At 44.1% G+C, this 26,973-nt stretch overlaps 7 protein-coding genes across 11 annotated transcripts; 5 read left to right on the top strand and 2 right to left on the bottom strand.

Moving 5' to 3' along the window:
* Positions 1-15: 15 nt before the first annotated feature.
* Positions 16-21,319, bottom strand: LOC147043832 (uncharacterized). 2 transcript variants are annotated; one of them, XM_085932955.1, is made up of 11 exons: positions 21,121-21,319; positions 20,513-20,575; positions 16,947-17,157; positions 16,075-16,143; positions 14,201-14,266; positions 8,545-10,988; positions 8,270-8,357; positions 6,877-7,373; positions 4,989-5,451; positions 4,520-4,921; positions 16-4,442 (listed from the first exon to the last, which is right to left on the bottom strand). In XM_085932955.1, the coding sequence occupies exons 9-11, from the start codon at positions 5,442-5,444 to the stop codon at positions 570-572; spliced, it is 4,731 nt and encodes a 1,576-aa protein (XP_085789081.1). In that variant the 5' UTR covers positions 5,445-5,451; positions 6,877-7,373; positions 8,270-8,357; positions 8,545-10,988; positions 14,201-14,266; positions 16,075-16,143; positions 16,947-17,157; positions 20,513-20,575; positions 21,121-21,319; the 3' UTR covers positions 16-569. The 2 variants fall into 2 exon arrangements, with proteins under 2 accessions (XP_085789081.1, XP_085789082.1); XM_085932956.1 differs by lacking the exons at positions 14,201-14,266; positions 16,075-16,143; positions 16,947-17,157; positions 20,513-20,575; positions 21,121-21,319 and having other exon boundaries at positions 8,545-11,007.
* Positions 7,747-9,188, top strand: LOC147043836 (3-mercaptopyruvate sulfurtransferase-like). Its single transcript, XM_085932964.1, has 2 exons — positions 7,747-8,366; positions 8,536-9,188. The coding sequence occupies exons 1-2, from the start codon at positions 7,778-7,780 to the stop codon at positions 8,832-8,834; spliced, it is 888 nt and encodes a 295-aa protein (XP_085789090.1). The 5' UTR covers positions 7,747-7,777; the 3' UTR covers positions 8,835-9,188.
* Positions 9,643-11,239, top strand: LOC147043835 (3-mercaptopyruvate sulfurtransferase-like). The gene is made up of 2 exons (XM_085932965.1): positions 9,643-10,274; positions 10,716-11,239. Exons 1-2 carry the CDS (start codon positions 9,686-9,688, stop codon positions 11,012-11,014), a joined length of 888 nt encoding a protein of 295 aa, XP_085789091.1. The 5' UTR covers positions 9,643-9,685; the 3' UTR covers positions 11,015-11,239.
* On the top strand, positions 11,689-13,688 carry LOC147043834 (SUMO-conjugating enzyme UBC9-like). Of its 2 annotated transcripts, none has more exons than XM_085934530.1 (7): positions 11,689-11,994; positions 12,223-12,308; positions 12,372-12,455; positions 12,529-12,601; positions 12,674-12,783; positions 12,933-13,012; positions 13,193-13,688. In XM_085934530.1, the coding sequence occupies exons 2-7, from the start codon at positions 12,243-12,245 to the stop codon at positions 13,254-13,256; spliced, it is 477 nt and encodes a 158-aa protein (XP_085790656.1). In that variant the 5' UTR covers positions 11,689-11,994; positions 12,223-12,242; the 3' UTR covers positions 13,257-13,688. The 2 variants fall into 2 exon arrangements, with proteins under 2 accessions (XP_085790656.1, XP_085790655.1); XM_085934529.1 differs by having other exon boundaries at positions 11,689-12,037.
* On the top strand, positions 14,727-19,243 carry il2rb (interleukin 2 receptor, beta). The gene is made up of 10 exons (XM_085932961.1): positions 14,727-14,855; positions 15,744-15,835; positions 16,068-16,203; positions 16,261-16,327; positions 16,402-16,495; positions 16,563-16,708; positions 16,993-17,176; positions 17,285-17,372; positions 17,572-17,641; positions 17,707-19,243. The coding sequence occupies exons 2-10, from the start codon at positions 15,751-15,753 to the stop codon at positions 18,400-18,402; spliced, it is 1,566 nt and encodes a 521-aa protein (XP_085789087.1). The 5' UTR covers positions 14,727-14,855; positions 15,744-15,750; the 3' UTR covers positions 18,403-19,243.
* c1qtnf6a (C1q and TNF related 6a) lies at positions 19,304-21,432 on the top strand. 2 transcript variants are annotated; one of them, XM_085932966.1, is made up of 3 exons: positions 19,304-19,374; positions 20,178-20,369; positions 20,792-21,432. In XM_085932966.1, the coding sequence occupies exons 2-3, from the start codon at positions 20,189-20,191 to the stop codon at positions 21,337-21,339; spliced, it is 729 nt and encodes a 242-aa protein (XP_085789092.1). In that variant the 5' UTR covers positions 19,304-19,374; positions 20,178-20,188; the 3' UTR covers positions 21,340-21,432. The 2 variants fall into 2 exon arrangements, with proteins under 2 accessions (XP_085789092.1, XP_085789093.1); XM_085932967.1 differs by lacking the exon at positions 19,304-19,374 and having other exon boundaries at positions 20,063-20,369.
* Positions 21,371-26,737, bottom strand: chst12a (carbohydrate (chondroitin 4) sulfotransferase 12a). Of its 2 annotated transcripts, none has more exons than XM_085932962.1 (5): positions 26,511-26,737; positions 24,475-25,144; positions 24,055-24,207; positions 23,771-23,950; positions 21,371-23,706 (listed from the first exon to the last, which is right to left on the bottom strand). In XM_085932962.1, exons 2-5 carry the CDS (start codon positions 24,883-24,885, stop codon positions 23,143-23,145), a joined length of 1,308 nt encoding a protein of 435 aa, XP_085789088.1. In that variant the 5' UTR covers positions 24,886-25,144; positions 26,511-26,737; the 3' UTR covers positions 21,371-23,142. The 2 variants fall into 2 exon arrangements, with proteins under 2 accessions (XP_085789088.1, XP_085789089.1); XM_085932963.1 differs by having other exon boundaries at positions 21,371-23,691; positions 26,511-26,733.
* Between the last annotated feature and the right edge of the window lie 236 nt (positions 26,738-26,973).

Below are 26,973 nucleotides of genomic sequence, written 5' to 3'. Positions count from 1 at the left end.
GCTTTCTGGGTTCATTTTAAATGTACTGTATTTATTTCTGTATTACAGTACGTCCATGTAGAAGGAAGGGCAGACAGTCATTTCAGAATTGTAGTTTATCACACTTATAAGTACAGTATAATAGTGAGTTTCTTGCATTCGACAAATAGGCAGTCTCAATATTTTTCGGAAAAAACTACCAGAAATGAAACTAAAACAAACAGCATAGAGCTACCACTTGACTTATATATAAAAGTTGTGAGGGATAAAAAAAAAAAAGGTAGAATCTGAAGTCCTTACATGTATATCATTTGTACATTGCAATGCACAGAAATACTTTGCAAAATAGTTTCTACTATTAGAAGAGACAACTTTCACTGGCACGGTTCTTGGAAATTCATGCAAAAGATGACAATTCTCAACTGATGACAACATTTGAAAAACCTTTTCAATTAGAAATGTGCAGTTTATTTTGTTTATTGTTGCTATTGAACATTTGGAAATAAATATCACACAAAAGAGCATGAAATTTCTGTTATGATTTACAGTTCTTTAGTCAGGTCTGTCTAGCCAGAGTAGCCTACTGACAATCACGGCATATATTTTTTTCCTTTGAGTCTGGGAATAATCTGTATATCTCTTACGTCGTGGTGCCGAAGCAGCCAACACAAGTATCTCTCTGTGCCCATTCCCCACCCGCTGGTAAGAAGTGGCTTCACCTCACGCATGTCAGTGTACCATTTATAGGGCTGCTGCGGAACCGCGTGGTGTCTGAGGGCCTCGTGTACCAAGGCGGCCGTGGAATGACGCTCACCGAGACCCACAGTTTCTCCCAAGCCCAGCAGAAGGTCTGCAGCCTTGGCTTTGGCCCGGCCGCTGCCCTCCACGTAGGCCTGGTAGAAGGGAACGGCGAGATGATCCATCTCAGTCAACCAAACGACGCCACCGTATTTTTCGATCAACACCCGCTCTCCTTTACGCGTAAGCTTCCTGCCAAACTGCGGCTGACCCTCTTGTACCCACTCCAAGCAATCGGCGGAAGGCATCATGGGGACGGCCTGGTCCAGAGAGACTCGTGGTAGTGGGGTTTTTCCATCCAATTTACTCAGCATGAATGTAGCATGCGTGAGGGTCCCAGCAGTGTTGAGGATGATATCTGAGTGTCTCTTCAGCATGGACTTGGTGAGATGTAACAAATATCCCTCTGCTACGGAAATGGCACGGTCCATGTCGCCCAACAGTTCACATTCCACGTGGTAGAACTGGTTCAAGTGCGTGGCGTCAGGATCTTCTCCTCGAAAGCTGGGAGATATGTAGTAGGTTCCCTGCAGGTTGTCCTGGAAACGGAGGAAATATTCAAGCACAAATTGCATTGAGTCTGCAAGGTAGATGTCTTGACCAAAGAGGTGAACAGAAACCGGTTCCGAATCAGACCCCAGACCCATTGGGGAGGAGATGGTGTCTGTAGTGAGCGGCGTCAGGGCGTAGGAATAGTGACAGGAATTGCTAAAATATTCAACTGTGCTGTGGAAAAGCGTGTTCTGAATCTGGAACAGGTTACGATACCACTGGCTGGAAATAGCCACCACGGAGTGGGACTGAGGCTCCTTCCACGATCGCAAAGGCCGGCACTCGGTGATCTCGGAGTGAAGCCTTCTGAGGTCATCCGGGTCGGCAGCTGGACCATCAAGTGAAGATACGTATCCGGGGTACTTCAGGAAGAATTCTGCTTGTGGTTTTGTCATCTGTTCTGGGGTAGGTAGTTGGGGGATTAATTTGGCATGAGCGTAATTAATCTCCAAGCCCTCAAAGATCAACGCAACAGATTGAGCTCCCATTCTCTCTTCCAGAAGTTGGGCAACTTTATACGTTGCCATGATCAGAGCTTTGTAGTCAGATTCCTCCAGTTTGAAGATGTCGCTGGGCAGCGGTTTGCGTGGCACCACGATGGTTATTCCGGGAGTGTTTGGGTAGGGTGTTAGAAAGGCAACATGTTGACTATCCTCCCAGACTCTCCAGTGTTGCTCCTCTCCCCTTACAATCCGACTGAACAGGTTCGTATCCAAGCGAGTCCCTGAAAATTCAAAGCTGGATGGTGCGTTTGTTGTTGGTAATCCACTTCTAATCTGGTTTTGGACCTTGTCCAGTGCTTCATCATCCCAACGTGGACCATTTATAGAGGTGCAGAAGCCAGGGTTGGAGCTGTGAAATTCCTCTTTGCTGGAAAGATGGGGCTGCCACTTTGACCCTAAGCCGTGAAGCGGCAGCAGTCTGATTTGAGCTGCTTGATCGGGGTTGGGATAGGAAACCAAAGCGCAACGTTGCACTCCGAGTTTGCCGCAAAGAATACTTGAGACAGATTTCGCTTCTTGTAGCAGAGACACAAAATCAGGTCCAGCCAGATGGAAGATGCTCCGGGTCCCGCTAAGAGTTTTTCTGGTCAAAATAGTTGAACCAGGAGTCCAGGGATTGGGATTCAAGTACGCAACCAGCTCGTCTGTTTCCCGGATCACATTCGAGACGTTCTTCAGGGGTCGGAGCACTTCGACTCTTGATATTCCGCCGATCATCGTGGCCACGAACATGACACCGCCATTTGTTTCGACAACAGCATCCCCTTTGGAATCGAGCGCAATGACTCCCGCGCAAACATCTTTCAGGTTTTCTGTCATCACCTCTCGACACGCCTGTCTGAGACTATAACCTTTGTGGTGGTAGAGGCTCGCGATTTTTTGCGCCACGGTGTGTCTTAGAAACACATCTCCATCTCCAGAGCAGCTGACGGCTAATGTGCTATCGGCATAGATTCCCGCTCCGACGACGGCCGTATCGCCAATTCGCCCTTTCAACTTGGCCACTAAGCCACCCGTTGATGACGCGGCGGCCAATCTATGCTGGCAATCCAATGCCACAGCTCCAACAGTTTGAGGATGATTGCTTTTTGAAAGATTAACACTAGCTAGCTTGGCGGCTAACTCTCCATAACGGAGATCAGTGTAGAAATAGTCAGGCTTGACAGGTTTGGCCTCCTCTTTCAAAACGTGCAGAAATTCCTCAGCGCCTTCTCCCACGATAAGGGAATGCGAGCTTTTGTCCATGACGCATCGAGCGGCTTTTATCGGGTTCTTGACACTTCGTAAACAGGCCACAGCTCCGGACTTCATTCCATTTCCATCTACTATGGCGGCCTCCGTTTCATTTTGGCCTTCTCTGTTGAATACTGAGCCTTTTCCTGCATTGAAGAGAAAGCAGTCTTCCAGAGCTTCTACTGACCTTTGAACTGCATCCAGACTACGTCCCCCGTGTTGAAGCACTCGCGATCCCAGGTTTAAAGCTGTTTGCAGAGCAAACTCGATGACGTTTATTACTTGTGGGTTCAGCATCATCTCCTCTCCGGCGCCACCGTGGATCAGCAGAGTAAAGTCGGAACTCGCACCTGCGGTCGAATCCATTGTTATTTTATCGTTGCCGCTAAAGTGATTCATCTCACCGTTCGTGTTCTTTGTTTGGTTTTGTTGGAGGAGACACTCCAGAGCTCCCATTTGACAAGCAATTGCATATTTGAGCGCTAAAAGCATCACTAACTTCAAGTTCACCTTCAGGTTTTCCTGAAGTTTGTCCAGTACCGAGGCAAAGCTACCTTTCCCGTTTAGCACAACTCGAACCTTGTCCTTTTTTCCAAGATAGGTGACGGCGAGCTGATCTTGGGCATAAACGTTTCCAACTCCACACTCCGCTCCCTCCACCAGGTCGGTACCGGTGAGATACACGGACGGACATCCGAAGGGGTCCAGGAACTTTTTCAAAGGATTGTCACCTGATAAAGCTCGACGAAGGACGGCTAAATGGGGACCTACGCCGTGTCCGGTTTTGGTGTTTTTTATGAGAGTCTTGTGTTCCAAATATGCAACGTGGAACAAATTGAAGAGGTCATTTGTAGATTGGATTGCGTCGTGCGAAGCCAAGACGCTCACTAACTTACGAGACTTTGCGCTGACTGAGTAGGTGGGATCGCAGCGCCCGTGTTTGTAGTGGCGCATATGAGTAGGAGTGACGAGCACGTGAGTGGCGGCGGATTCCCCGAGAGTCTGCATCAGGGAAAGCTGCAAGGAGAAGTTGATCCAAGCATCATAGAGGCCTCTTTGGCTTCTCAGAGTGGAAAACACATCGGGATAAGAGGACACGTCAAAAGTGACAACTGGATTTTGGGATTTGAAATCAGGGCGTGTCTTGGTACTGTGCTTGCCGTGCAAAGTAAAGGTTAGAGGTGTTGGGGATGAAGGATTGATTGCTGCCGAAGACCCGTTGACTTTACCCGCGTTGCTATGGACTAGACTTAAATCAACGGCTTCTGATAATTGGTACACACGTTGAGTTACAAGGCCAGCTACCATCCCATCCACAGCACAATGCTCAAAAACCATCCCGGCCGTGCAGTCCTTGAACACCACCAGATTCATCACCTGCCCAAAAAAAAAAAAAACACCACAGACACCACGTCAGCGTGGTTCGACTACTCGGATTGTGTCGGAGGTTTTACCTTGTCGTAGTATCTTAGACAAGGGCCATCTGCCTTTCCTCCCAACCTCACCACGTTGAGGATCTCCGCCAATTCAGAAGGTGCGTCGCTGTCCTCCAGATTTAATGTCAGCACAGCGCTCTCCATTAGCTTCAGGGATGCTGCAGAAACTCCTCCTTTGTCCAAGATGTCTTCTCTGATGGCAGCCCAGGACTTGCGATCCAAAGCAGAGAGTCTACAAATGGCCAAAGGGTCATTTTGATTCCCCGTGTCGCTCCGGTCTGCCACTCGAGCCAGTTGGTTGTAGATGTCAGGGAAGGATCGAGCGGATAATGTGGCGTTAGTATCGGAACGCCGCAGTATGTCGAGCGGGAATACTCCACCGACGCAAGTGATGATGGCGTGAACGCTTTCCGGGTAAACCTATAGAAAGGGAAAACATGGAACGATTACAAATGGACATTTCTGACAAAGTGGGACTTTCCCGTACCTTAATTTCATCTCGACTCTGGCCGGGAATTCGGGTGGCGGCGAAAAGCTCCGATTGCTGCGTTCGTTCCATGGGCACGTCAGCATCCAGCATATTGGGCTGGCTGTACAGCTTAGCCGCCGCCCAAAGCAGAGCGGCCGCTCTGGTCAACTGGTTGCATCCCTTGGCTTTGGACGGAAGAAGAACAACCGGAAGGGCCGTGGCGGTTGACAGAGGGTCGGCACAGGCCAAGAGACTTTTCTTGAACTGATCCGTCACCCAATTCTCTTGGCCTGTAGCCACGGCTACTAATTTTCGCTGGGCTTCTTCCAGAAGCGGCTTCTGCTTCTCCAGGGTGCTTTTGAAGTCAGCATAAGCGTCGGGACTTAAGGTGAGCTGGAGAACGCGGCAGACTTCCTGCAAGGTCACTTCCATCTCTGGAACGGGGTAGTTGAGAAGAGCCATCCTGTTAAACATTGGGGAGCTGCCAAGAGAGGTGGACTTGTTTATTTGTGGCGCTGCACACTCAATGCGAAACATAATTGGAGAAGTTGAGCCATCCTGTTAAACATTGGGGAGCTGCCAAGAGAGGTGGACTTGTTTATTTGTGGCGCTGCACACTCAATGCGAAACATAATTGGAGAAGTTGAGCCAATTGGGCCATTCAACTGCTTTATTTGTGGCACAGTCCACTCAATGCGAAACACAATTTGAGAAGTTGAGCCAAAGGTTCAGCGACTCAACCGCAGACTGAATTGGTCAGGCTCACATCGTCATAAATGTATTCAATATAAATCAATAGGCAAGATCAACTTTGATGTGCTGCTTCTCATCTCCTTTTGTATTATTGTCACAAGATGTCCTATTGAAGGTTTATCCGTGTAGAATCAAATTGATTAATTTGGTTGACTGAGCGGAGATTCTAATAGAGTGCACGCGGTTCAAATAATTGACACAATGCAGGCTGTATGGATTGGTTGGAATTTGCAGAGAGCAAGGATACTTGTCTTGTGACTCCAATAGCTTAATAATTAGATCAGCAGAAGCAGAGGATCAACTCCCACTGTCCTTAAACATGTACTTGTAGGTTAAGCGAATGCTTTAAATTGTTGGTCAAGTTTTCTGTTTCAATTTTGAGCAGTCTAGAGTGTAAGCCACCTCTCGTAAAAAAAAAAAAAAATAAAGCAAATTATGACACAAATATACATCGGCTGATGTGGTTCAATCAAATTAGAATTTAAGTTTATGCAGGTTAGAGTTGGAAAATGTTTATACAGATGATGATATCGTCAAAATATGTATTGCCTATTGTGCATACATCAAAAGATTATTTTAGCTGAGAAGTTGAGTAGCAGTATTTAGGGAAGGGGTGGCCTGGTGGTAGGTATAATCGATATTTAGGAATGGATTAAAAAATATATATACATTTTCAATTCATCGGAAAGGATGTAAGTGTTTTTTCGAGGGATGCAAAGTGTTTACGACTGAAGACATTGGAGCGAGCTGATGCAAGAGGCTGCATGATACTAATTATGTTAGCACTTCACATGCCATGTACTGATATTGTATTTTTCCTTTGAAAGTGTTACTTTTGCAACATTATTAATTGCACACTATAATTTATAGAAAAAAAATTGAAAAAAAAGAAGAAAAAAAACCATCATTTAACCCAATGTACAATACATGTTACATTTTATTATCATTATTATTTTTCTTGGAGACTTCCAAAGTGTTTCGTATTGACAATATATTACTGGGAAAAACATTCTAAAAAGCAATCACACTGTCTGAAGACTAACATTTTATATTGATTGAAATGATGTATTTTCCTTACATTACAATAACAGCATAAATAAAAAGACACATCAAGATGCAGGAATAAAATATAAATATAATCAAATATGCTCACCGCAATGTCGAAATTTCTCCCAGGCCAGGCCAGTCGGAATGAAAGAGGAACGGCTAACGGGAGAAAACCTGGGTTTGTCTCTAATGAAAGTGCAGCGGACTCTTGTTAAGCAATTTAAATTCCTGTCCCTGTGCCTCCCCCTAGCTCTCATGGTTCTCATTTTTGTCTTGTATTCTTCATTTCAGATTTTGTTCTTTTTGCAAAGTTACTCATAAAAAAGTGAACATACTGAATGAACCAGAATCAGGTTCAAACAAAGGAACATCAATATGCAACCAGAGCCATGGACAACCAACTGTGGACATGTTTTGGAACTCAAATGTCAAATCCACATCACATGGTTTATATTGTCAGCCATGCTCTCCACTTCCATTCCATTGCATCGGTGGCCCCTTTGGAGTAACTCTTGGGCCATTTTTGCCAAAATGCTTTGTTGTGTGGCTGTAGGTTGTTCCACTCATTTTGGACAAGTTTTTCCAAAGAAACCAAAAGAACATCTATGGAGACAAAGCCTGGATGAATCAAAGATGCATTGAGCGCAAGGAATCCAGCATTCTAACCTTAAATTGATAGTGACATTATCTCAAGCTGGGTGACGATGCGGCGACAATGTCCAACCTTTTCTTTGTACTGGAACTATTTCAACTGCTTTTTATGAACACTCAATAAAGTTCTAGTTGGCTTTTCCTGACATGATTGGAGTCACGTTTTATTGCACACGCCGGTAAGTGTATGAACGGCTGTTTTTTATATAAATAATTTCGATTAAAACCAATATTTAAGTCAGGAATTTGCAGAAAGAAATGATGAGGATGAACCTTGGACTAACAAGTGTCACCGAGTTTACTGCATCTCTGGCGCCCTCTACTGTTGGCCGAGTGCACCACATTTCGACACCATCATGGCGGCACAGGCTCGCGCAGTTGTCTCAGCCCAGTGGCTAGCGGACGCCATCCGAAACGGCCTTGTCGGCTCAAAGGTTCGCGTTCTCGATTCGTCATGGTACCTCCCGATAACAAAACGGGACCCGAAAGCAGAGTTCGCGGAGAAGCACATCCCGGGAGCTTCGTTCTTCGACATAGACGAGTGCAGTGACCAAAGTTCACCATATGGTCATATGTTGCCCACGAGCAGCCACTTTTCACGCTACGTGGGCGAGCTGGGCATCGGCAACGACACGCATGTGGTTGTCTACGACACGAACGGTTTCGGCTCGTACAGCGCCCCACGCGTCTGGTGGATGTTCCGACTGTTCGGTCACAACTCGGTGTCGGTGCTGGACGGGGGCATGAAGAACTGGTTGGCGGAAGGGCGACCGGTGACGTCAGAACATGTGAAGCCGGAGTGCAAAGACTTTAAGGTGACTACGAACCCCGCGTGGGTCAAGACTTACGAGGACGTGCTGGAGAACATCAGCACCAAGAAGATACAGGTGGTGGATGCAAGATCTTCGGGCAGGTTCAGGGGGATCGAACCGGAGCCTAGAGAGGGTGAGCAGGGTTTCGCAAGACATATAATGAAAATGACCATTCTTATTACAAAATACAAATAAGTCAAAGGTCGTTCAAGTTCAGAAACTTTCACAAGAATTCACAGCACTTCTAGAACAAATCTAGATGTGTGTACAAGTTGTATAAGTTTTGGTCAATTTATCAACAGGTACCCTACCAGGCCACTTTCCCGGTGCGATCAATATGCCGTTCACTTCTTTCCTGGACTCCTCTGGAAAGTATCTGGCCAACGAGGACCTGTCCAGACTGTTCAAGAAAGCTGAGGTCAAACTGGACCAGCCACTGTGGGCCACCTGCGGTTCCGGCGTGACGGCGTGCCTCGTCGTACTGGCCGCTCACCTGCTCGGGCACCCGGGCGTGTGCCTTTACGACGGCTCCTGGGCCGAGTGGTTTAAAAGAGCATCTCCTGAAAATGTCATCTCAGAGGGAGAAGGAAAGAAGATGTGATAAGAGTCATAGTTGAACATTCACAAATATGCTATGAACCATAGTGTCACTATGTCAAGAGTTCTTTTTCCAAACATAAAATTTTCTTTTGGCTGTGTTGTTGGTTGAAAATCAAAGTGCACTTTTTGATGAAAGGGGTGGCAAATCATGCATAAAATGCATTCTTTCACTTTTATATAATTGCATTTGAATTTCAGCATGCTCATGGGTCACCCTGATTATTCATTAACTGAAAAAGTAGGCTAACTATTCATCTTTTTTTAATGGGAGATTTTGCAGAAACCTGATTTGAATGCAGATTGTATTCCACTTTATTAAAGACAACTTGAAATTGCACGTGTTGAATTACTTTGATTTTTTTTGGGGGGTTTTAATGTGGCTGCGGTTGGTTTAGAACATAATGGAATGTTTTTCTACTTCTCCTCACACATCTGGTCCTTTTTTTTTCTTTTTTTAAATTACTGTCATAAGTAAACCATTTTGTACTTCTCTGGAAGTGATTTGAGTGGAATAGAAAAAATGCATTTAAGTGTAATGTGCAATACCTTTTTAAACTCTTTAGTGGGTTTTTGTGTTAATGTTTTTAACGTTGCACGTTTTTATGGCTCAATTCGTCTACTTTTTAGGAATAAGACCTCCTTTTTATGAATACTTAGGCCTACTATGTTATTGTAGTTTATTTACTTATCATAATAGTTTTTGGAGATGGCGCTTAATGGATAAAGTCGGAAAAGCACCGATTAGAGAATGACGCAATATTGACGCAAATGATAAAGGTTTTGCAACTAAACAACAAATGGAGCAGCCTTGCGCAACACCCCCGGAGAAATTTGCCCAGAATCCACACCGATATGGCGGCGGCACGAGCGGTGGTCTCAGCCAAGTGGCTTGCGGACGCAATAAGTAACGGTCTCGTCGGCTCCAAGATTCGGGTCCTGGACTCGTCATGGTACACCCCAGCAACTAAACGGGACCCGAAAGCGGACTTTGCTGAGAGGCACATCCCGGGAGCTTCATTTTTCGACATGGTGGAGTGCAGTGACCGGAGCTCACCCTACTGCTTCACGCTCCCTGCGAGCAGCCACTTTTCACGCTACGTGGCTGAGCTGGGCATCTCCAACGACACGCATGTGGTGGTGTATGACGCGCACGAGTTCGGTTTGTACACCTCGCCGCGAGTTTGGTGGATGTTCCGACAGTTCGGCCACAGCTCGGTGTCGGTGCTGGACGGGGGCTTGAAGAACTGGTTGGCCGAGGGGCGTTCGGTGACGTCGGGAGAAGACGCGAAGCCCGAGCGCAAAGATTTCCAGGTGACCACCAACCCTGCTTGGGTGAAAACCTACGAGGACGTGCTGGAGAACATCAGCACCAAGAAAGTCCAAGTGGTGGACACCAGGCCTGCGGGCAGGTATCGGGGGCTCGAACCGGAGCCCATAGAGAGTGAGTAGGTTTTCTCTTTTCTTTTCACTGCTGCTTTTTCTACCAATCAAAAATAGTATTGATTGTTTTCACTAGCTCACTTTTATTTTGTATGCAAAGTTTGCCATTTCATACACATATATTGATCTTGATTATTTTTATCTTATTTATTGATCATCTTCTTGTGTCACATGACTGGGCAAGTAGCCACAAGATGGCGCAAATCCCCCTGTATACAAAAAGGTTATCCCGCATGCTGGACTTTGGAATGTTGAAAACCTGCAGGGGATTTGCCTGGTCATGTGATACACAGTTAAAAAAACTGCATTCCTGGACATTTGAATGATGCCCAATCACATCTCCAGGCGCAAACATACAAAACTAGAATGGTAAGGTGTTTTTCCACATTAATTTGTTGCCTTACTTGATCTTTTTTGTTTTTAAATTATTATTTTGTGACAGAAACATTACCTGGCCACTTCCCCGGTGCAGTCAACCTGCCATTTACCTCCTTTCTGGACTCCTCTGGAAGGTTTTTGGCCAACGAGGACCTGTCCAGAAAATTCGAGGAAGCCAAGCTCCAGTTGGACCAGCCGCTGTGGGCCACCTGCTCTTGCGGCGTGACGGCTTGCTTTGCTATTCTGGTTGCTCAGTTGCTCGGACGCCAGGACGTGTGCCTTTATGACGGCTCCTGGTCCGAGTGGTTTCAGAGAGCGTCTCCTGAGCACATCATCTCTGAGGGAGAGGGAAAGAAAATGTGAGAGATCTGTGTTACAACTGGATGAAACATTAGCATTAGCACAGTTTATAACACCAAATTAACTTGTTACTCAAGTAGCATTGATACTTGAACTATGCAGCAGTTTGCAGATACCTCGATAGTACCTTTTTATGCTATTCATCCATATCATATACAAGCAATTGATGTTTGTTTTAATGATAAGTAGGCTTTTAATAAATCATGCATGAATTGTATTTTTGCTTCAGTTTTCATTTAGGATTTCATTTAAGCCGTCACACTCGTTTTCCGTACTCACTATTCCTTCACCATTCATTCAACTAGGTCAGAAAAATAAGCATTTAGCTTGTTTTGGGGTTAGAACACAACATGTTTTATCAGACATGGGCAGATGCCATGCATAATATCTACTGTACATCTAAGTGTCCCCACATGACCACAGTCAGAAAGCATTTACAGGCATGATGAGACACAGAAGTTATCAAACAATGGCAAGTTCATAAAAGTGAGAAACTTTTTGAATATTTTAAATATATGTTGTATGAAATTTGTGCAAGATTTTGGATGAATGTTGACGTTAATGACGCTCATGAGTTATTCAAAAGACAAGTCCTTCAACTGTTATGTACGGTGCCACAACAAAGATGGCCGTCGGACTTCACGTAGGTCCCTGGGCTGTCCACAAAAGTGCCTGAAGGTCCTCCCGAAATAAACAAATTGGGGTCCTCTTTAGCCATATGCTAACGGCAGAGACAGGCTTACGATAGATAGACAATTTTGCTCATTTGAACAAATCGGTGAAGGAAAAAAACAACATCCTCGTTGTATATTGGACGAGGAATGTTGAACAAACTACCGTTATATCGGTTGGATCACTTACGTCCTTAGCGGCCCATTATTTTTCTTTTCCAACGACGAAGGGTGTATTTTCTTCGGTGGCGCTAACGCAGCTAAGACGAAACACAATTTACTTAATTTTGATATTCATCCGAAAAATACCTGGTGGGTTTTGTTTGTAAATAGACTTCGTTTTACGATTAAACTGGTAAGGAGAAATGAATCGATCACTTCAATCAAGTCATTATAGCATGGCGTGTAGCGGTTCCGTTAACGGTGTCTAACGTTGAAAGAACGTGTTCGACGATTCGTGCCTACGCGTGTTGTCATTTTGGTGAACGACTTGAGAGGCTGTACATGTAAACAATTGAATGCTTTCAAATGTTTCCTTAGGGAGGGGTTAATGAGCATCAATGTCGGGCATTGCGCTTAGCAGATTGTCCCAGGAGCGCAAAGCGTGGAGAAAAGACCACCCGTTTGTAAGTAGTGCCTCCATTATTCCCCCAAATCGGAGTCGCTCAAATTGCTTTTGCTTCTCACAGGGTTTTGTTGCTGTCCCTACCAAGAATCCAGATGGAACCATGAATCTGATGAATTGGGAATGTGCTATTCCTGGAAAGAAAGGCGTAAGTACTTGATCAAAACATTTCACGTGGATGTATTTGGGATTAACGCCGTAATGACTCCATGGATTGTTAGACCTTGTGGGAGGGAGGACTGTATAAACTCAGGATGCTCTTCAAGGATGACTATCCCTCTTCTCCACCCAAATGTGAGTCTATGTTGCAAGCTTAACCAGAAAAGATCAATGGTATTCAATAAGCTTTCTTCAATTTGTCTTTAGGCAAGTTTGAGCCACCAATATTCCATCCAAATGTCTACCCATCCGGCACAGTTTGTCTGTCCATCCTGGAGGAGGACAAAGATTGGAGGCCCGCCATCACCATCAAACAGGTTTTCTTATTCATTCCGTGCTTCACTTCAGATTTCAGGTATCGTGTACGCCGTTTCAATCAAACGTAAACGGCTATTGCAAGTGAGCAAATTCTTGCATAGTTCTCTCAAGATGCTGCTGGTTCTGGACTGTCACTGTGTGTTTTCAGATCCTGTTGGGAATCCAGGAACTGCTGAATGAGCCCAACATTCAAGACCCAGCGCAAGCAGAAGCTTACACAATTTACTGGTATGCGTCCACTTTTCTGTCTAGTGATAGCCTTTATTACAATTCTTTCTCTGGGCAACTTTTGAACAGTGTCAAAAGTCCTCAAGAAATCATGAAAAATGAGGCAAACAAATGCTCAATGCCCTCAAATCAGCTGCCTGACTTGGGATTCGAATGGAATATTGTGTTCTCCTATTCCAGTCAGAACCGGATGGACTACGAGAAGCGAGTGAGGGCCCAGGCCAAGAAGTTTGCCCCTACATAAATCTGGCCGGACAGTGTGACTTGACGGAACCTGAAGGACCACTCCAACACAAGGATAAACTTTTCTGTACAATTAAGCCATTTCATAGGTGGCATGTTCAAAGATAACCCCCCAGCATTTGTAGATTGGTTGTAATCTAAAACAGTAAGAAGGAAGCAGGCCTCCCTCCGTCCAGCCACAACAAGGAGGGAAGCATGAGAACAACAAGGTCAGGCTTTATTCAACCAATGTCAATTTCTCCGCAAATTATCTCCACGCACGTTTGGGAACAAGCAAAAGGCCCGTGAGTTTTTGCCAAGAGACAAGTCAGCGTGTGTATATACTATAAATAAAGACAAATTGTGAAAGTTATGTTTTATATTGTTTTAGCCAGTTGACATTTGTGCGTGGTATTATAACAAAGAACGTGAAATAAAATGGAATAAAAGGCAAGTTAACGAGTACTTGTGGTATGTTTTTTTCAGTGTTGTGGTGCGTCAATAAGTGCAATTAATCAACTAATATTGGATCGAGCCTTTTGATAATTGTTGGCGGAGCAAAATCTTTTTCTGAAATTGTGTTGTTTTCAGTCATGTTCTCTCTCAGGTGTCAAATATGTGACATTCGTAACGTAGGAAATATAACACCTTTTTCTTCGCCTCGCCTCTCGTGTGGTTGAGTAACGACCTCGCTGGGCAAAAAACAAGGGTGATTCGAAGAAAAATGTTTTGTTTGTGTGGGTTGTGGTAACGGTGTGGATATCTTGTCGTGTTGATTGTGTAGTATTTTAGATAAGGTCCAGGATCAGCCCCCAACCAACCAACCGACATGACGCCATATTTAATATCGTGATCCAAATGTCAATAGAATTCAATTCATTGTAACTTGGCAACTCAATAAAACAGTTGACAGTCAGATATGACTATCTGACATGTAATTCTATATTGTCCATTTCTTTACCTTACCTTCGTTCCCATGGTGGCCTTCCCATCCAAAAGGTCATCTTCATGGACATTTCTCACCAAGGACTCCTGTTTGACCACAAAACAGATTGAAGTTGAATTTGAAGTTTATTTCTGAACATAAGATCGACTCAACACAAAATCACTTGCTTGTTTTTTCCGACCCCTTTTATACATCATAATTCTTAACATGGTTGCTAATTATTTTTTCGAAATACAGAAACTGATGATGTGCTTCTTTACTTGACATGCAGTATAATGCACAACCAACAGAGTCTTGAGCATTCTAAAAATGAGTATTATACATTTCAAACATATAATCCTAACCTCACTTTCTGTCTAGTTACACTTCATGTCATTTCCAACTAAAGGTTATTCATTCAGTAATTCAAAGCGAGCTGTGTGGAATTTTTCTTTTGTGCAGCCACTGAAACTTGCTGCACTTGACGCTTCTTGTCAAGGCAGAAACGAAAAGGTGATTCAGCTTCTAGGGAGGCTTTTTAGTCATATGACAGGAAGAGAGAGAGAGAGAGAGATAGAGAAGAAAATGAGAGCATGCAGAAGACAAGAAGGACAGCGATAGACCAGAGAAAAGGAAATCTTCCACTAAAGACCACAGACAGTCTGGCAGAAGGGACCATAATGTCACCCTTCTCAGGTATGTCAAGAAAGTCGGCTATTTAAAAGATGGCATCTTATATCGCCCATGTATTTCTTTTTTTTTTTCAATTGGCATATTTACAATGTATCCATAATTGTTATGATTTATCCGTATTTTTTATGATTTATCCGTAATTCATAAAATGGATGTATCCATCCATATTATGAATTACCGATAGCAAGATCCAGCCATGGTTATATTTCGGAGAGCTATTTTGTCGGCTGCAAGAATAATTTATGCCGAATGCAGCGGCCGAAAAACAGCTTCTGGTGCTCGAATTGTTTCACATTAGCAAAGCTTTTGATAGCATAAAATATGGATTTTCTATTGAGTATGAACACTAATAAGCAAGTTCATAAAAGACGTCAATTATTTCATGATCAGAGAATATTTGGCAAGTTATCAAAATGGCTATAGTGATTAACAGTAAAGATCTATCTTTACTTTTGTACCAAAGTACATTTCAGAAGCTACATTTGTAAAGTAAAGGAGAACATGTTTTTTTTTTTTTTTTTTAGCCAACTTTAGAAATGACTGTTCACGAACCTTTTTTTTTTCTTTGCATGCAATCATTTATCTCATATCGGTACTAATGACTCATTTCTAAAATGAACAAAAATGCAGCAACTGATTCTGAAAAAGTCCCTGTCCTGCTCAAGTCTTTTCTATTGTTTTGATTTTATGATTATTCTTTTATTTTTCTAAGCAACACAACAGCGATCCAACAATTGTTTTGAATTGAACTCTTTCGAGATAAAAAAAATCATCAGAGTTGAGATTTTTTTTCCTTCAACTAATCAGCTTTGGTCTCTTTAGGGTGAAATGTCAAAAGTCACTTTTGGCTGAAAGGTTCCATACGCGTCAATTTGAGGCTTTTGTTCCTAGGTTGACGATGGTGAAGATGGAGGCGTTACGGCCCTATTTGGTCTTGGCGGCCGTCTTTTCTCTTCACTCTTTGGACTGTAAAAACGTGCAAGGTATGACTCGAAAATTGCAGTAACATTATCAACGCACTGTAGAAACTTACCAAAATGTGTATAGTATTTTTTTTATGACATTATTGCTTTATGACATTTGTCAGTTCAAATTCCAACTGACTTTACGTGTTGCAATTCTTTCATTTGGGGCAATTTTTAAAATAACCTGAAATTTGTCAGCCTTCATTTTCCTGCGACACGAACCCGTTCATCCTTATTTTCAAATTTTCAGGGCTCACCTGCGTGAATGACTTCATCAACAATGTCACATGTACGCTCAACAGTCCTTCAGTGGAAGATTGCATCATCTACGGTTACAAGACAATACGATTCAGAAGAGATGGAAGGAAACAAGCGAGAATAATCAGGTAAGACAGATCACCACAATATCGATGTCATGTGATTGGAATCTTTTCTCAACTCAGTCGGAGCTGCGAGGTGAAACAACACCGTGACGCGCTTCCAGGATGCAATTTTGTCTTTGAAAAGCGAGTAAGTATTCATAGAAGTAGATTGGAACGAGAAAGGAAGTCATAGTAGCCTACTCATAGTTTCGCTCCTCTCAGAACTTCACCTTCTTCGAGCTGATGCCCAACATTAGCGTGAAATGTAACGGTACGCTGGTGGAACACCTCAAAAACTACAAACCCCAAAATCACAGTGGGTAGAATTGATTTTTTTTTTCATCTAGTTATCACAACGACTTAACGGACGTGTGTGTGTTCAGTCAAAATGCACCCCCCAGGCCTCCCTAATGTCAGCCTCACGGACAAAGAGATCGTGATCGATTGGCATCCAGGTAGCCCTCGCTCAGAGCTCCTCGACGCCTTTGACTACCAAGTTCAAATCCAAAAGAGTGACCCGATGACAGAGGCAAGTATTTACATTTGAACATTCTCAACAATTCCTCTCAGTGATTTCAATCAGCAATTCCAGCATCGTGACAGTAGCATAGTAGGCCTAAGTGTTCATCAAAATACTTTTGAAAAATATTTTTTGGAAGCCACCGGAACAGTTTGGTGCATTAAAAAAAAAAAAATGCACCAATGTGGCGGGCATAAGCGAGTCACGACAAAGTAAGCGTAGCATCGCCGTCGGCACGGCAACTCACCAGGAACGACCTTTTCACGTGTACGTGACTTGATGTGCTCCACCAGGATGTTAAGACAATTACCACCAGCGAAGCACAATTGAAGGTTCCTGCTGAGCAGCTGAAAGACAAGCACCAGGTTCGTGTAAAAGTCAAGCCAGCAGACGAAGAGCAGAGCCAGTGGAGTGAATGGAGTCCAAGTGCATCCTTGGTGGGGCCACCATCGGAAAATCTGGGCAAGGATAGGAAAGGTCAAATAGCAGCTTGCCAATATTCGATTGTAGTCATAAAAATGCCATCATTTCTGTCAATGATTTTTTGGGGATCATTTAATTTCCTCAATGAATTTTTATTTTCAGAATGGAATCTGTCTGTCTTAATCGTGGCTGTTGTGACCATCTTGGTTGTCATGACGTTGGTGTTTTACAAATGTAGCATCGGTATGAGGTGAGTAAAAAAAGAAAAATTCTCAACGTTAGCTTAAGTCACACCAGATGGTTGCAAGCGACAACCACATTGTTTAACGAATGACTTTCTGGCTGTTGAATTTTTTTTTTCTTCCCCTCCCTAAATTGATTTTTAAAATACAGCTCTCCCGATTGTGCCCAATAAAATCACCTGCCTAATAACTCTTATACTATTTCAGAGTCACCAAAGTAAAGCCAGTTCCAAATCCTTCCAAGTACTTCCCAACTCTCGACGGGAGCAAACTAAAGGTGGTAAAAAAAAAAAAAATCTTCAAGTGAGTTCCTTTCTATAAATGTGGTTGTTATTTCTACAGGAATGGTTGAATCCGAATTGTGCTGAATCTTTACACGCCGCCCAGTCGGTGGACCGCATCTCTCCAGTGGAGGTGTGTGAAAGCCAGCTCGGGTCCGACAGCGCCCCGCAACCTCCAAGCAACGCTCAAGTGTCGGCGTGCTGGGATGACGACAGGCCTGTGGAAAATTCCTCCAACTCTTCGTCGTGTTTCTCTAACCTGGGTTACTTTGTATCTGAATCTTCCTGCAGCTCCGTTCAAACTCAGCCCAATCTTGTTCACTTTGCGTATAAAGACGATTTGCATCTTCTGCACAAGGCCCATAATCTGCACCCTTCTTTGTCCAAGTCTCCCAGCTGTGACAGCTTGAAGAGAGGGACACAAAGCCCCGACTCGGGCTTTTGTATGGAAAGGGACGTTCTAGACGTCGAGGAAGATCCCGAGAATTTAAATGGGGAACAGCTTTCGGGTCAGCGTAGCTCTTCACACCTAAGCCTCCATCTTCCGGTGAAGAGAAGTAGCCCCTCCACTCTGTCTCAGATCTCCTCAGATAGCGCTCAGACGCATACACCTGTTCTTGCGGCTAACGTTAGCGCCACAGGCTGGCCCGTTGCTTGCGCGACGTACCGGCCTTCCTCTATGCCGACGGAGTCGAGCAAAGCGGGTTATTTTATCCTGCAAGAGATACAAACGACTTCCAGCAACGCGTCCATCTGAGATGGATCCAGTTTTTTTTTTGCTGCTGAAAATCTTGATCAACCTCACTATTGTCGCTCTGTCATCACTCGCTTGTATAGGGCCAAATAAATGACGGTAATTATAATGATGATGACGATTTTTTTGTTTTGGTCTTCCTACGTGGTTTCTTTGTGGGCAAGAATCGTTGAGATCATTCATTCTTATCTGAAAAGGTGCAGTAAATTTCCAGTGTTCTCGGTGTGCTGCAAAAAAAACCAAAAACCAATACAAACAAATTGAAAATGGGTCACCCTGTGACTTCCTGTCTCGCAATGGAAAGTGGGCCTGAGAAATGGTCTGAAGTAAACGTGTGTACGCACGAGTATCTACTTTGAGCGTTGACATGTCCTGTCAGGTGGTTACGGCGGTATGAGAGCGTGTGTATTTGTACGGCGGTTTGACATTTTGCCACGGCCACAATTTGCACCGTCGGACGGCACCAAACAAACGACTGCAACCAACGTCGGCGTGAAAACCGCTGAGATAATAAAGCTGAAGACAAAAACAGGACAAGGTGTTACGTATAAAACACGACCATTGTCGAGTTGTGCTGTTTAATTGTTGGGACTTTTTTGCCACGTGTTAGCTTTTTTTTTTTTTTTTTTTTTCAACAACCTCATCTGAGAATTTCTTTTCAGGTTCCAGCAACCAAAAGTTCCAAAGCCACAACCAAACAAAGCAAACCAAAATGTGATTTATTGAGAATGTGAAGTCATTTTCTCTGCTGTCTATGTTTTGCATTCTATATACTGTGATGAGGAAGGGGCAGGCCTGAGCTTTCCTCCTAAAATAAACACATTGAGGCTGGTGAAGCGGGATAAGCAAGAAGAAAAAGTCTCTCTCTCTCTCTCTCTCTCTCTCTCTCTCTAGCATACGTGTATACACACACAAGGAGGGTGGACTTGACAATTTTCTTTTCCCGATCAAACTTGCTGCAAAGACTTGACCGAGGTGAGATCCGTTTCATCCTTAACTCGCGGGTTAGCGTGTAGCCTTAACTTGTCAATTGCTCCAAACTTTGACATGTGCAACGTTGCAGTGTCGAGCGTGGGATGCTCCACTTTGGTATCAGATAACACAAACCATATGTGCTTGTAAAAAGAAAACCGTTTGGAATGGAAGGCTGTGTAAATATGCAATATGTACACACATGTTGTGTTGGAGGGTAATGCTGGCCGGCCTTAGTATTGGATCCCAATGTGAGCAGGACCATGATGTTGGTAAAAAAAAAAAAAAAAAACATATTGCGATGCAGGAATGTTGCTATACACATCAATCGGTGCGTTGGACTTGAACAGTCTTGCATAATACAATCCACGCCATCCGTCCCGCTTCTCATTGGCTCATCACTCAAACCAAGATTTAAAGCCACAAGTTTTCCACTGTTTAGCTGCCCGCTGGATTAAATCAACACTTTTGGGAAGTGGAGCACAAGCAGCTGACGGCTTACGCTTGTTTGATTTATCAACCTGCCGTAATTTTGTGATGAAGACTTTAGTTTGAAAGCGCACGTCACCCAATCGTGTAAGCTGGGCCGGCCGGCTTGCACAGCTGCGAGGACATCTTTTCTCACAAAGCAGTAAAAATTCCACAGTGATTACACGGGACAGCTGACCGACAAATATGTTGCGAGGTTTTCTCATGTTAGTTCCGAGCCATCCTCTTGTTTTTGTTGGATGGTGCCCAAGAACTCTCATTGCAGCATAAGAAAACATTGGTTTCAAATCCACGATTGTTTTTCATTGTCATTGTAGGTACAAGCGCAATGTTGGGCGTCCTGGTCGGCCTGTCTTTCGTTCACCTGGTGACACAGGCGGCCCCTCCCAACGCTAGCCCCGTGACTTGCAAGCGCTGCTGCGATGACTCGCAAGCGGCAGCGCCCGTGTCGGGAGTGTACGGCCGGCTACCCGAGGTCCGAACTTACATCAACATGACCATCCTAAAAGGTTCTACAACCGTCCGTCCTAAGTTCCAATTGACATCTCTGTGTAGTTTGAAATTTAATACGTTTGAAATTTAAATATGAATTTTAAATTGAAGCCAAAAATGTGTTTGGGTGATTGTGTGAAATAAAACACATTGTACTCACCAGAGACGCTCAAGGATGAAGTCCATCCTGTTTTGCGAGCCGTGCTGATCTGCTCGCAGTTAGCTATGATAAAAACATCCAAACGGTTAGGAATAAATTCATATAGTTTGATACATGTACATGCAGATTGCAGTAAAGGTTCTTGAGTCCTCTCGGCTCATCAGTACAGCACTCGTATTAGATAAATGTGCCATTGAGCATTGCTACATTGTCTGTCTACCTGTGTTGCTGCAACCTTTGTGTTCAGTCAGGCTCTTTAAAGGTTCCCATGTCCTTCAGGGGACAAAGGTGACCGTGGTGAAAGAGGGACACCAGGTAAAATTGGACAGGAAGGACCTCCAGGAGCCACAGGGCCCATGGGCCCGGAAGGCTCCAAGGGCCAGGCGGGTCTCCCCGGACACCCCTGTAAAGTGGACTACGCTGCTTTTTCCGTGGGTCGTCGCAAGTCCCTCCACAGCCTGGAGGCCTACCAGCCGCTGATATTCGACACGGTTTTCGTAAACCTCGACAACCACTTCAACATGTTCAGCGGCAAGTTCGTCTGCTACACGGCCGGCATCTACTTCTTCAACATCAACATTCACACGTGGAACTTCAAGGAGACCTACCTGCACATAATGCGCAATGAAGCCGAGCAGGCCATCGTGTACGCCCAGCCCAGTGAGCGCTCCATCATGCAGAGCCAGAGCCTGATGCTGGACTTGGGCCTCAACGACGAGGTGTGGATCCGTCTGTATAAGCGGGAAAGGGAGAATGCCATTTACAGCGATGATGTCGATATTTATATCACTTTCAATGGATACCTCATCAAAGCAAGCTCAGCGTAATAATAATAATAATAATAATAAAATGTCAAGTTATTCCTTTTTTTATTGAGATAAAATGACATCTTCAAACAACATTGTATGCAGAAAATAATAAATGCTTTTTAACTTAACACTGTGCTCTGTCTGACCTGGCAATTTGTGGCACCGGGCTCGTGTAGTTAGCCACTCAACCACTAGAGGGCGCTGACGTCAAAAATAATTCTACGTTTGAAAGCAGGGCCAACTATGCACGTCATGCAAATCCAAAGATGGCATGGAGATTACTCTCTGATGGAATCCTTCACTCGGTTCTTTCCTTTTCTATTCACCTGAAGAACTGAAGGCACCATTTCAGTTATAAAACTAACCGCTTTGATTGGATTATGATGAGGGCAGTGAATGAAAGACATCTCGTGAAGAATTGACAAGCTACAGTCCTACCTCATGTTGTTTTTCTTCTTTTCAATACATTTGGGATAACCAGACACTGCACTGTAAAAGACAAGAAAACTGATACATCCCATCCAAATAGATTACACTGTATATAAAATAGGGCATGTGCGAGACTCAGAAGATCAATTGGAATAGTCTGTTTTGGACAAAATGCACACTGCATAAAAGGAATTGGTTGCACGCCATCCATTCGGGGGGGCATACAGAATGATCATACTAGGCTCAAGGCAAGACTCAGATCTCAGAAACGTTCCGCTGACCCATATTGATCGGGGTGACAAAAAGACAAGAATATCAAACAGACGTGTGGAATCGCACAGCTGCAACTGCATGCTGTTCAAAGTAAGAATTCCAACAATAAAAAATATTTGCTTCCTTTTTTTTTTTTTTGTTGTGTAAACTTTTGCAAAGGCACTATCTTGTATCTTATTCATATCGCCCGGTATGATTCATATTCATGCACAAGCCTTTGTAATGACAAGCTCGAAAATGTTACAACCATTTGCTTGGGTTGCAGCCTCCAGGCTTGACAACAGCAACACGTGACGAAAAAAAATTCCCTTTGGAAATTACATCCAGGTTTTTACCTGTCCCTGCATCCAGTTACAGTTGAAGGAATGTTACAAATTCCCTCTTACGCCGCAAAAACAAGCCCAGACAAATCCTACTCGCCGGAACTGTTGCATTCTTGGACATGATGCTACAACGCCATTTAAATCATGCCAAAACCAAAACCAGGCCAAAACAAAGCAAGCTATTAAACGCCGGAAATGATTACATCACATCAGAAAGGTCACCAAGCTGAAGGCTACAATGGATAGCCAGCCGTAGGACAATTGTCCTACTCAGCTCAATAAGACCACTCGACGTCAGTTAATACCATTCATGCTTAAAAAAAAAAAAAAAAAAAGAATTGCAAGAAACCATTGCACAATCTAAAATAAATAGGTTTTAGACTACTACTGTAGTGTAGCAGCATTTAAAAAAAAGATTAAAAAAAATAACGTGTTTGATTGGCCAACTGGCAGCCGGCTGCTACAAAACCTGCATGGGGAAGTCACATGGTAGGTAAAGGTAACTGAGCGGCCAATCAAAAGTGACATCAGAGCTCGCCATGGGAGCTGGCAGGACGTGCCAAAAAACACAGACACCTCCAACAGCCTCACACTCCTTCGTGTGCTTTGTGCCATTGGAAAATCTTCATTGGACGGACATTTGCTTCAGCACGGCGCTTCCAATTCATATGATCAGAGTAGAATTAAAAAAAGATAGGCTTTTTTTTTTTTTTGTTAAAGTCCCTGTAAAGTGAATTTGTGCACAGACAGAACTATTTAGCACAAAAACATTTGACATTTCATTTTACAGGGACAGTCACTCATTGAGGATGGGGTCGGGTCGGTTATAACCAAAAAGTCTGAAATCGGGTTCATAGAGCTTGTAAAGCTCCCTCCGCACCTCTAGGGGCACCGTGCCGAACCAATCGGATTCCGAGTCACCGGCTGTCACATTTCTGTGTGAGGTAGGAAATTCCACCACGTTGTCCACACGCAGCAGACGTAACAAATGCTCGGCGTCTTCCTCGGCCGTCTCCAAGTGACCCACAAAGTCGTACTGGATCTGGCACGGGTGGCAGAGGCGGTACACCTGCTGCCAGTGCTCATTAAAGGGACTGTCCTTCTCCGTCTGAGGGTCCAGTAGATACTGGATGAAGTGGGAGAAGGAGGGGTGGGCTCCCACGGCAAAGGCCTGGTCCACAGCGTCGGGGGGCGTGGGCTGATTGGCGTAGCGCTGCAGCATCACCTTACCGAAGCGGCGGTAGAAGTCCTCGTTGCGCAGCTGAAATTTATCCCGGTAGGCTGAGATGAGCCGCAAAAAGGGGTCCCGCACAAAAAGGAACTTGGTATACTTTTTCAGTTTGACCTTCAAAAGAAAAATCTTTTAGGAAATGAAATGCTTTCGTTGGAGTCTCCCAAAAAAAAAAAAAGAATTTTGAACCGACCTTCATGAGGTGTCTTGCAAACTTGCCGTAGCGCTTCCAGAATTTGTTGAAGGTGAAATGCATGCTGCCGTTGTGAGCCAGCTCCCTGGGGATGACCATTGGGTCTCTTTGGGGAACACCATCATGGAGTAGGCTCTCACTGAGAACAATCATGATTCGCTTCCAATTTGTACAGGCCACCTAGGGGGTGCAAACATCAAATAAGCACAAAAACAAAACAAAAACACATTTGTGAAAATAATAGAGAGTGTCCCAAAAGCAAACGAGTGGAAAAAAAAAAGTACCTTTGGAACGTAACAGTAGATGACTCCATGCCTGTCATCAACTATCAGATGATCCAGCTCCTTGTTGGGAATGTCATCAAATGAACGTTTTTTGCCAGGAAACATCAGGCTGTCATTGGCACACAGTTCCTTAAGTAACCTCTGCCGGTACTCCTGTTCATTTCATTTCATTTGGAAGGCAAATGTATCATTTTAGATGACATCTTACAGTCAAAACCAAAATGAGTCCAACGTGATTTAACTTTGTCGTTTGTCTTCTGCATGCAAGGAAAAATAGCGTGATTTTGCAAAGAAAAAACAAAAACAAAACTTCAATTGTACTGTATTACGGCTACGGCGGAAACAGAAGCAAGAAATAATCTTTATAAATAGTTCAACAGAAGTCGAGTAAGTAGAGTTTCAACTGGTCCAAATATTTACTTGTCTCTGGCGGAGCTCTGCTGCCACTGGAGTCAAATGAATCTTCCACTCCTGCCTCGGTACATAGCGCTCTTCTGCCTTCTCCGATTGGTTGTTGGTTTCGGCTGGCACCGGATCGGTGGGTTCGCCCGTTCCGGGCTCTAAGAACTGGTTGACGAAGGCATCGATGTCGGAGAGGAAGGACGGAATTTGGGGGGTTTGAGCTTGCTGCTGCTGTTGCTGCTGCTGCTGCTGTTGTTGTTGCTGCTGCTGCTGCTGCTGAGCACCATTTGTCATTTTGGGTCCCGGTGAGACCGGAGTGTGCAAATATTGATGGGACGCCCCAACTTCCGTCCAATAGAGAATGATGAGAAGAACCATGAAGGCGGAGCCCAGGAGGACAAAAATATGAAACATCCTGGATGTCCCCATGGTAACAAAGTAGTGTGCAAGATGTGCTTTCCCAGCTACAGAAGGGTGTGGTTACAGCATCGCCATGGCAACAGATTGAAATCGTTACCTGCCTCTTTTTTAACAGGGTCACCAAGGCAACAGATCTTAGTTACAGAGCTCTTGCTACAGGGTCTCCATGGCAACAGTCAAGGGCCTCTCTCACCATGGTAGTAGATAGGCAGGCGGCAGCTAGAACTGAGCCAGCGTTGAAATTTTCACCGCCACTCCATGTGGCCAACTGCAAAGAGACAACACATGGCAAATCCTAGGTAAGCATGGCACTTGGATCCACAATATCTTTTTTTTTTTTTTTTTTTAAGCTCACTTGCAAAGGGAAAGCATAAAATCCTTTCACTGAATATTTTACACTCAGATTTGACCTACCTCTCATATATATATATTTTTTTTAAAAACCCAAACTCCAGTATTTAATACATGCGCGTCACTTTTCCACTCATCTAAATTTGGAGCTCTTGTCGTCACTTTTCTTGTCCCCTGTCCCCCAAAGCTAAGGGCTGCTTTGACCTGGAAATTCATCACACCTCAGACTCATTGCTACCTCAAGCGGATTTCTAATCGTATTCTTCATGTTTAAAAGCGCTGCAGGATGGATATTGCTCAGTGCCCAGTTACCTCATCCCGCTGGAAAGCTCAACGCCACACATTTTACAACTTGTTTGGGAAACTAATCCAGCACCTGCAGTCTCTGCCTCACTATTTCCATTTGGTGCAAATAGTACGAAGGAATGTATTTGGACACCTGGGCATTACAAATGGAAGAAAATACAGAGTGGCTTCCACTCTCCCGTGAAGGCTTTAGGAGAACGTTAGCACTCCATTTTGAAAATGAGAGACAATCACTATTTATTCCAAAAGCATTTAATGAGATTGTGAGCCTCTCAAGTTGCTGAAGTATTAGTTTAAATAGATGATTCATTCTGATGAAAAGAGTATTCAGTAATGAAAGTAATGGTTTTTAGTCGTTGTGCAGAAAGAAAAACATTGATAAAAAATTGGTTTGCACAAACCTACTCATTATTACCCCCAAACCAATTTCTTTTTGAAGGTATTATTCGTCTTCTTGACTTCTAATATGTGATTGGAAGTGATATTGGAGTCCATTTAAAACATTTTGACTTGCTTCAACCAAGCCGCGAGCGTGCAACCGTGCAAGGCGCGCATAAAGCGACAGACAGACTGACAGACAAACAGACAGACAGACAAATCAGATCAGATGAGATCAGATCAGATCGGACCCTTCGGCGCGCATCCACAGCCGCCGCCGCCGCGGTCCTGTCAACGGATGCCAGAACGGGCACAATGTCGCCTTTGACCAAAGGCCCGGGGAACGCGCTGTCCCAAACACCCGAGGTTGCTCTTGTGGAAAAGAAGTCTCGCGTGGAGCCGTTAGCTCCAAATGTAGAGGTAATCATTCAAGGTAGCCGAGGAAAACAACTGTGTGTTTTTCCCACCTTATCGCCCTCTCGAGCTGCATTTCATGTCAAAGTAGTCTCTTGGCTTCAACAATACATGCAAGGTTTTTTTTTCCAAGACTTGGCGACGCTTAAATGCACTATAAGCGGGGAGAAAGAGAAGCTTTTTACCTCTTTGTGGAACGCTACTTGCCCCGCGTCAGCTGAGTCCTCGGTGATGCCAGCAGGTCTTCGATCTGGTGCTTCACTCCTCCCGAGATCAAACGTGATTTCTCCAAGTATCGCGATAGTTTCCCCTCGACGTGCCCGTGAGATGCTGTACCGAGTTGGTTTATGGAACTAAAACACCAAAAAGAATCGACGTGTACATTTGCCGCACTAAAGGCCAATAAAATGGTGGTACATCACGGTGACCGCAGTGTACAGCAGCCATTTTCACCTCAATGCAATCATGATGACGGAATTAAAAGTCAGAGGTTAGAATGCTCTCTGCTGCTACTATTCGTTGAGTTCCATTCAGTGGTTACATGTTGTAACTACAAGTAAGTGTTCTATGACCCACAAAAAGCCACATTTTTTTGCTTTCTGCTGAAATAACATGGAGGTGAATCATAGGTACAAAAAATATATAAAT

Source organism: Syngnathus leptorhynchus, chromosome 16 (assembly GCF_054491065.1).
Source record: "Syngnathus leptorhynchus isolate UIUO chromosome 16, UIUO_Slep, whole genome shotgun sequence".
Taxonomy (NCBI): domain Eukaryota; kingdom Metazoa; phylum Chordata; class Actinopteri; order Syngnathiformes; family Syngnathidae; genus Syngnathus; species Syngnathus leptorhynchus.
The sequence above is the reverse complement of the archived record's forward strand: the minus strand, read 5'-3'. Positions and strand labels throughout refer to the sequence as shown.